We start from the raw sequence: 9,510 nt of genomic DNA, 5'->3' as shown, positions 1-9,510 counted from the left end.
GTCTCCTGCATTGCAGGTGGATTCTTTACCATCTGAGCCACCAGGGAAATTGCCTTAAGTCAACTAAATTGGTGGTAATTTGTTTCAGCAGCAGTAGGAAACTAATACATCGCCCAAGGCCACTGGAGCTTCAAAGTGTCAGGGCCAGAGTTAAAATCAAGGCTATCTGGTGCCAGTGTGAAGATTTAAGCACTGTGTTATGTGGCTGCTCACAGGCAGAACAAAATTTCAGGTTGAATGCAAAGTAAGTGTCCCCGAGCTTTTCCTCTTATGCTCAGAATTCCATGTCTCAGAGAAACTACAACCAACCAACCAACCAACCAGAGAGAGAGAGAGAGAGAGACAGAGACAGAGAAACGTGGGATCCAATATTCACCTGTCCCCTTGCTTTGTGTTTTTGGTCATGGACCCAAGAGATCACTAAACAAGCTTCCCATTTCAGCGATAAGGAATTTGAGGACTAAGAGATCGTGATTTCAAGTTAACCAGATGGCTGGTGAAGCAATCAGGGGGCAGGTGGTGATCTGGGGCTGCCCATCTCATTGCCTCTAAGGAGCTCAAGCAGAGGCCAGTGGCAAGTGAGGACCAAAGGATCCAGGCTTCCTGTGTTTCTCATTATTTGCTCAGAAAAGGTGGGAGGAGAAATGTGCATTGCACATCTACCCAATATATCTCTAGAAGAACTCAAAGTTCTCTCTGTAGCAACTTTTTAGCCCTTTTTGATTATTATATTCCCGAATATTAGCCACTTTTATACCCTGGTCGCATGGTCCCCAGCTAACACAACAGCTACGACTGAGTGGGTGCTCATGAATATTACTTGAATTGAGCAAGAAGCTTATGATAGCATCCTTAGACCAGTGCTTTTTCAGAATTTAACAGGCACACAAATCCTTTGAGAATCTTGTTAAAATGCAGATTCAGAGTCAGAAGGTCTGGTTGGGGCCTGAGATTGGGCGTTTCTACCAAGTCCCCCTATGACGCTGATACTGCTGGTCCATGGTCTGTATTTTTCCAAGTCCCTGAAAATGCGACCTCCCTATCCATAAATAAAATGTAAGTCCTGCAAAGTTTGGTCATTTAACCTAAGTTTGCAAAGAAGGCATGGAAATAGATTTTTCCCCTTTTTGGTAACTCTGCCCTCCCAGTAAAAGGAGTCAATGAGACGCCAGGGTTCAGTGGAAAGAGTTGGAACCGTGCCCCCAATACCTGCTGCCTGCGCTCAGCAGTCTTCCAGAGGCGGGGAAGTGTGTAATGAGACGAAGGGGGGAAGTGTCCGGGAGCGCCCACGCCTCCTCTCCTCTTCCATTTTCAGCCCATGAGGTGCATCTGCCCCCTCCGAACCGCCGAGGTCACAGGCGAACACACCCAGCGCCGCGCCCCGCTCCGCGCCTTTGCCCGGGCGGAGACGGCCGACGCGCGTGCGTGCGCGCTCGGTATAAATAGATGGCAGGCGGCGGCCACTGGACAGAGCCAGGCTGCGGGCACCGCGGGCCATGGCGAGCGAGGGCCACCCGTCGCAGGGCAGCATCCTGTACAACATGCTCATGAGCGCCAAGCAAGTGCGAGCGACCCCGGAGCCGCCTAAGGCGCGGGTGGGGGCCGCGTGCTGGGGCTGCTCCTGTGGCTCGGAGCCCCCGGCGGGCAGAGAGGGGCTGGCCGGGGCGCCGGCCACGGTGCTTCTGTACCGCTGCTGCTTTTGCGGGGAAAACCACCCGCGGCAGGGCAGCATCCTCTACAACCTGCTCATGAACGCCAAGCAAGCGCCGGAGGCGCCCAAAGAAGGGCTGGGGGGCGCGTGCTGGGGCTGCTCCTGTGGCTCGGAGCCCCCGGCGGGCAGAGAGGGGCTGGCCGGGGCGCCGGCCACGGTGCTTCTGTACCGCTGCTGCTTTTGCGGGGAAGACCACCCGCGGCAGGGCAGCATTCTCTACAGCTTGCTCACCAGCGCCAAGCAGACGCACGTGGTGCCGGAAGCTCCCGAGGCGCGGCCGGGGGGCGCGTGGTGGGACCGCGCTGCCAGCGCACGGAGCCTAGGGGGCCGAGAGGAGCTGCGGGGCTGGCGGCCCGGTGCACTCCCGTGCCGCTGCTGCTTTTGCGGGGAAGACCACCCGCAGCGGGGCAGCCTCCCCTACCACGTGCCCCCGGGCGCCAAGCCGATGGACTGGGCTCGAGAGGCCCCGCCGGGGACCCCCTGGTGGGACCCCGCGCGCAGCGTGTGGCGGCCGGTGGCCCTCAAGAGCCCACAGGTGGTCTGCGAGGCCGCCTCGGCGGGCCTGTTGAAGACGCTGCGTTTCGTCAAGTACTTGCCCTGTTTCCAGGTGCTCCCCCTGGACCAGCAGCTGGTGCTGCTGCGCAGCTGCTGGGCGCCGCTGCTCATGCTGGAGCTGGCCCAGGACCGCCTGAACTTTGAGACGGTGGAGACCTCTGAGCCCAGCCTGCTGCAGAGCGTCCTCGCCACCAGGCGGCGGGAGACCGCGGGCTACGAGCCGCCGCCCCAGCCCCCGCTGCCGCCGCACTCGGTCCTGCCGCTGGAGGCCGAGTATTTGCCGTCGGCCGCCGAGGTCCAGACCATCAAGGGCTTCCTTGCCAAGTGCTGGAGCCTGGATATAACTACCAAGGAGTACGCCTACCTCAAGGGGACCGTGCTCTTCAACCCGGGTAAGGGCGCCGGCCTCGGCTCTGGCTTTTCTCCGCAGTACCCACCCCGGGGCGCAGACACTCAAGAGTTTTCAGGTTAGGGGAGTTTCGGGGGAGGAATCAGGACTAACTCAGCAGAGAGAGGGGAGTTCCGGAAACCGATTCCTCCTGAGGGGCAGGGAGTGGCAGCTTCAGAAACCCCTCCGAGAGGAGGAGGGGGGCTGTTCGCTAAGGTTTGTACTTGATCTCTCGACACCTTCTTGTTACCACAGAAAAGTTTGTGGCTTGGGGCACTTGGCTATATTCCTTGTCAAATCTTTTAAATCCACTAGCATACTTTTAGAAAAGGAAAGAAAGTTTGTGTTCGCTGCAAATTCGGCCACGTCTGTTTGTGAAACTCCGCTCTGAAATTTACCAGAGGCTTTTTTGTCGGCGGAAGTCTGTTAAGGCTGGCAAGAAAAGAAACATTTGGTAAGGATCCATAGAAAGACCATCCCCTGGAAGGACTGGCAAGGACACTGGACCCAGTGTTTCGTGGGTCTGCTCTGAGTGGTCATTTTAATGGTCCTAAGTAGTTGAACTATCTCATCGTCTGAATGTGACAGGTTAGCAAAGGGATAGGAAAAAGACATGTTCAGGACTGCGAGCAGGGGCAATGTTTTAGAGCATTTAGATACCTCGTTTGTGTCTAGTCGCTAAGTCATTCGGACTCTTGCGACCTGCCAGGCTCCTCTGTCCATGGGATTTCCGAGGCCAGAATAGTGGAGGGGGTTGCCATCTCTTTCTCTTAGATACCCTGGAGACCACCTTGTCAACCCCCTGGGCCTCTCCCTCTTCCTCCATCCCTTTGGCAAATTACGTAGTCTAGTTGCAAGTGACCTTACTCCAAAGTAAATGGTCACTGAGTTGTGGCACATGAGTCTCCTGGGCCCAAGGGGATGCCCACTGCCCCACACTCTCAGGGTGCCTGTTGCGTGCTGAACACTGCCCGGCTAAGCACAACCAAATCATCCAAGATCATCTCCCTGGACAGCCCAGCACTTTGTGTGGGCTGTTCTACACAGTGTGTTCTACTACTACAGTCATCTTCGACCAGCATCCTTCCAAGAGGGTCGTGGGTGGGCAGGAAATTTTCAGATAGTTTGAGACGGGATAGTTTTCACCATGCTTCCACTACATCCTTTATCCTGACACCAGGCATCTTGGTGTCATGTCCTTGGGGTTATGTCCTTGCTTCCTACCTAGCATGTTTGAAGTGGTCAAGAGCAGTATTTAATGGGATGATAATTCAGACCTCACATTTCATGACTTAGAGACCTCAGCTTATCCCAGTGATCATTATAGGTTACCTTTTGCTTATACCACTGTTTTCCAAACTTGCCTGTGCTCTTGGGGGTGGGGGTCATTCAAAATCTTTCCAGGTTCCTCCTCTGGAAGTTCTGATTCAGTAGCTCTGGTCCAAGGTTTGCAAATGCGCATCCATAGTAATGGATTCTCACATGGTTCTTAAGATCTTTGGGAAGACTGTTTTCTTGCTCCTTCAGGCATGTTATTAGACATCTACCATGTGCTTTGTTCTGCTGGAATAAAAAGGTAAGACAAACTCTAAGCTTTCAGAAGTTTACATCCCACTGGCTTACCTTTTCCTCCACCTTGTTTTGCATCCCTCATTCTTCCCCTGCTTTTCTGAATTCTCTCTCAAAGGAGTCTAACCCACCCAAGCTGGGTATGCTTTAAATACAAATATACTTTATCTGGGAAAAAGTATTGCCTGCTAAGTGTGTGGCCTTTCTTTGGTGTTTATCATTTTGTATCCCCTGATCTTTATGTTTAAAAATGTCCCTCCCCTCTCCCATGGAGTCCATCAATCTGCCTTTCTCTTTCCTCAAATTACTTTCAAGGCAGGTCTTGGTGGGGCAGCAGGGGCGGGGTGGGGGGGAGAGCACTTTTAGAGGAGGATGGAGAAAGAGGAGTGTGGTATGAAAGCAGAAAAGAGCAGAGTTCACAAGATGAAGTTTTAATAAACCATGAATTTAGACCTGGTGGAACTTCCGATTTTGGTGGTTTCATGCAAGCTTCTTCTGAAGCTAGAGGAGCCCAGCAGGCTACAGTCCATGGGGTCACAAGAGAGTCGGACTTGACTTAGCAACTAAACAACAAAACAACATGAATGGAATCCCAGCACAGTAAAATTGGGTCTCAAGCCTGGATAATGAACTGTAGGTAGTAGGGGATGGTAATGCATGGACTGGGGTAATCAGAATTGGAATATGGATTAGAGATGTTGCTGTATTTTTGTTCTCATTGGTCAGATTTGATACTTGCCTATAATAGAAATAACTTGCCTATTGCCAGTATTTTTTTTAAAAAGGACACTGGCTGGTTCTCTTACTCTGACAATGAGCATGATGCTTTTAAAATACTTTTCTGTTGGATTCATAGAAAATGGGAAGGAAAATGATTACAATAATGAATACCATTTAAATTGACTGGTAAATTGGTACTTACTTAAATACAAGTTAAAGAGTTTACAGTAATATTACCATTGTGTAGGATTAAAGGACTTTTAGAAGTAGCCTCCTCTTACCACCCTCTTTATAAAACTTAACAGGCATTTAATCTTCCCTATATTGTGTTTCATTCTATTTTACTTGGGTCTCAGGCTGTACTGCAAGAAGGTCAGGCAGTCTCTATTTGAAAAGTTACTTTTGCACCATGTTGCAATCAATGATGTTTTCATGCTTACTCTTTAACCCTTTAATGGCTATAAGACAGTGCTTTCAAAGACTGCTTTAAAATGTTTTTTAAAGAGCCTTTTGGAATGCTCGTTAGAATCCATTTGTAAAGTTTTTTTGATGTGGACCATTTTTAAAGTCTTTATTGAATTTTTTACAATACTGTTTATGTTTATGTTTTGGTTTTTTGGCCACAAGGCATGTGAAATCTTCGCTCCCAGCCAGGGATCAAGCCTGCACACCCCTGCACTGATCCAAGTCTTAATCACTGGACCACCAGGGAAGTCCCTGAATCACTTTTTAAAAAACCTTCCCCAATACAGAAATCATGGTAGGATGAACTAAGTGGCCAGTATTAACTCTTAAATTATTATGGAACTCCAGACTAAAATGAGCCTGCAGGCAAATAATTAAAATGAGACTGTCAGTCACAGTTGGCATCTGTGAAGCCCACCACCATGGGCTGTAATCATTACAGTGGTGGGAAATTCAAGGGAGGATGGTGAAATATTAGCTGGCAAAACTTCTCACCTTTATACTAAGGCCCATTTCCTGTAGGTAAAAAGTAAGGTGCACACTTCTTGAAATAATTTTAATGTCTTTGTATGTGCACAGAGAGTGAACTGGGGCAGTGCTACTCATTAAACTATATTCAACTGTCCTACTGAATTAAATATGCATTTGCCTCAGGACCAGCAGTTTTTGAATATGAGCATACAAACATAGTAACTATTCAATAAGTCACATGATGTTTCCTTCTTGGAGGCTTTGCTCCTGAAACCTTAGAACTGGTTTGGCACTTACTTTGTTGAAAAGAACTTTTAACCAGAAAGCTTGAGCATTGTTTTAATTGCCGTGTGTATGTGCACAGTTGCTTCAGTTGTGTACAACTGTTCGTAACCCCATGACTGTAGCCCGCCAGGCTCCTCTGTCCATGGGATTTCCCAGGCAAGAACACTGGGGTGGGTTGTCATGTCCTTCCCCCGGGGATCTTCCCAACCCAGAGATCAAACTCAAGCCTCCGGCACTGGCAGGTGAATTCTTTGCCACTGAGCCACCTGAGAAGTCCCCCACCCCCATCCCTAAATATCATTGTGGTTCAGTCACTTAATCATGTCCAACTCTTTGTGACCCCATGGACTGCAGCACGCCAGGCTCCTCTGTCCATGGGATTTCCTAGGTGGGAATACTAGAGTGGGTTGTCATTTCCTCTAGGAGGCAAAAGGATCTATTGAAAAAGCTAGTCAAGGGTTCTGAGTGAGTGTTTCTAAACTAGAGATTTTCCTCCCTTTTTCTCCTGCAGACCTGCCAGGCCTGCAGTGCGTGAAGTACATCCAGGGACTTCAGTGGGGAACTCAACAGATACTGAGCGAACACATCAGGATGACACACGGGATGTACCAGGCCAGATTCGCCGAACTGAACAGTGCCCTCTTCCTTCTGAGATTCATCAGCGCCAACACCCTGGCCGAACTGTTCTTCAGGCCCATCATTGGTGCAGTCAGTATGGACGATATGATGCTGGAGATGCTCTGTGCAAAGTTGTGAAGGCACACGGGCCACACATGTGCTGTTCACCATGAAGCACAATGGAGCAGCTCTGGGCAGAAGTGTAAAACGGTGTAAAATAAAGGTTCTTATTATTTTTACACACAGTATTTTTGTAGTCCATTAAAGAAAGACTCTAGTTACAGACGATTAGAAAATCCTCTGTTCCATGCTGCATCACTGCAAAGGGAAGTGTTTCCCAATAGGAAACACATCTCTGTACATCTTTTAAAGACAGAGCAGGGGTTTGCACTCATACACTATTTTTGTCACAGTCTCTCCATTAAACCTGCTGAAATCAAATTTGTAACATTAAGTTATAATGTTAAGTTGTTAACCACTCATTTGGTTGCAAAAATTTTCATCAGGGTTTAAGGACAGTTTCAAAAAATATTAAACACCTAGGCATTGTAAACAAAAATTAACTTTTGTAGGTTTACTCTGCCTCTTTGCCATTCCCATTAGCTGTGGGGAAGACTGTCTTTGTACAAAGTCGAGTGGAAATCTCTGATCAGAGAGGTACCTGAAAGTGAAATAGGAGGCTTTTCAGAGTTTTAGTGTGGGGTTTTTCTGTACACAGTAAATAAAGTTCAAGAAACTTGTATTCTATAAGGAGGCTCTATAGTTCCAGAAAATCAACATCATTCTAAATCCCCAATTTTATCTCACCTTTTTGATGCATTACATATATAACTATCGCATTGAATGAGCATGGTATGAAATATAAAGTGATTTTATCGTTGGCTCCTGCTGCCTCTTTAAATGCAATCAATGAAGCTAGTTCTTCCTTGTCCCTGGATAAAATTTAGGGCACTAAATGTTTATTCACATAGGTAATGAATTGCTCATAAGTGATTAATACATCTAGTCCAGGTTAATAACACATTGCAAGGACTCTAGATATTTCTTTTGTGCAAACTTCTTTGGCAGTGTGATACATCTATGGACATCTTCTCAGAATAAGGCTCTTGATAATGCAGCAAATAAAATACTTAGGATTCCAAAGAAAATGAGTTATATCAAAAGATAGTATTAAGAATGTTAAGCTTTTCTTATGTACAGCAGAGTGACTCAGGTATGCACAGATACATTCCGTTTTATACTCTTCTCCATTATGGTTTATCCCAGGACATTAAATACAGCTCCCTGTGTTACTTAATAGAAACTTGTTGTCTATCCACCCTATAAATCAACTGTACTTCAATAAAAACATTAGATTTTTAAAAGATACTTTGAAATGTATGAAATGTATGTTCTTTACACATTAAAAAACTATCTGGTGGCAGGTCTCATGTCTAAATTTCAGGGCAGTGATCAATACAATTGAAATTTCAAAATAATCTCCATCTAAATTGTAATAAAATATTTGAGATATCCTTTGGTGGCTGTGTTGGGAGGCCCCAAGATCACCATCCCACTCAGGGATCTGCCAGGTCTCGTGGGCCTCTGCCTATAGCTGTCTTTAGGGCTAAGACTTACACAGAGATGTGGTAAGGATATACAGGCTGATCATAAGGGTAAAAGACACAGGCAGAGCCTGGGGGAATCCACATGTAGAGTTCCTTTTGCTCTCCCCCTCCCTTGGGGGATCACAAGCACGCTTTTCCTAGCAGTGAAAATTCAGCAATGTGTGTGTGGTACCTCTGCCCACAGAAGCCCTTTGAGACTCAGAATTTAGGGTTTCTCTTGAGGGCTAGTCACATAGTCACCCTTGACCTAAGAGGTACCAAAATCCCAAATACACAGTAAAGAAGCAGGGGCTCGGCATAAACCCCATTGTTGGCATCAACCGTCTAGGCCCAGAGAGCCATTCCTACGAGCTAGGGAAAGGAGGGAAGAGAATACTCCCTAAACCAAAGTTCCCAGATGTCAGCCAAGGGCCAACCCTGCAAGCAGGTCCTTCTAGATAGCAGTCTCACTCTTGCTCTGTGAACTTGTCTTCACAATCCACTCCCTTGGCCCTTGGCTGAAGAGTCTTTACAGAATTATGATCAGTAGAACCCAACACATCAGGGAGAGGCCAACCTGTAGAAGTGATCTCCACAAAGCCAGTTAAAGCACATCCCATTACCCAAAAAGGTCTATCTTAGAAAGCTGAGGGCCTTCCTCTATGACTTTGTCTGAACCTTTTTTTTTAAAGCTGGCCAGAGACATCAATTCAGGACCCAGCATAGCTTTGGCCAGGAAGGAGAGGCTAACCCCAAAGCCCTGCAGTGTCACAATCGTCAGGGCACACATCCAAGATGTTCAATCCCTGACTGTGCATGTGTCCCCTGGAAACAGAATTTCTGATGTTCTGGCACACCACAGAGGACATGCATGGGGCAGGCAGGATGAGCTCATAGTGTCCCCAGAGTGGCTTCCCACCAAGGTTCCTCTTGTCCTCTGGTTCTCAAACTGTATGATTCAGAAGTCATTCAATTCAGTCCTTGCTCTCAGAGGGACTGCCTGAGGCGGTCTATTCCAAAGTTCATCACCTGCCAGAGGGTGAACTGCATTTGGAAGTAGTGAGTGGGGACCGCAAAAGAGGCGGGCCCTCTCACAGTCAAAGTCATAAGCCCTCTGGGCTTGGCCACCCATCTGAATCTGA

General features: G+C 47.8%; 1 protein-coding gene across 1 annotated transcript; it reads left to right on the top strand.

Annotated features, from left to right (window-relative positions):
• Nucleotides 1–1,496: 1,496 nt before the first annotated feature.
• Nucleotides 1,497–8,150, top strand: NR0B1 (nuclear receptor subfamily 0 group B member 1). Its single transcript, XM_020871045.2, has 2 exons — nucleotides 1,497–2,658; nucleotides 6,676–8,150. Exons 1-2 carry the CDS (start codon nucleotides 1,497–1,499, stop codon nucleotides 6,918–6,920), a joined length of 1,407 nt encoding a protein of 468 aa, XP_020726704.2. The 3' UTR covers nucleotides 6,921–8,150.
• Nucleotides 8,151–9,510: the final 1,360 nt, after the last annotated feature.

The sequence above is a fragment of the Odocoileus virginianus genome, chromosome X (genome assembly GCF_023699985.2).
Source record: "Odocoileus virginianus isolate 20LAN1187 ecotype Illinois chromosome X, Ovbor_1.2, whole genome shotgun sequence".
Classification (NCBI taxonomy): Eukaryota; Metazoa; Chordata; class Mammalia; order Artiodactyla; family Cervidae; genus Odocoileus; species Odocoileus virginianus.
The sequence above is the reverse complement of the archived record's forward strand: the minus strand, read 5'-3'. Positions and strand labels throughout refer to the sequence as shown.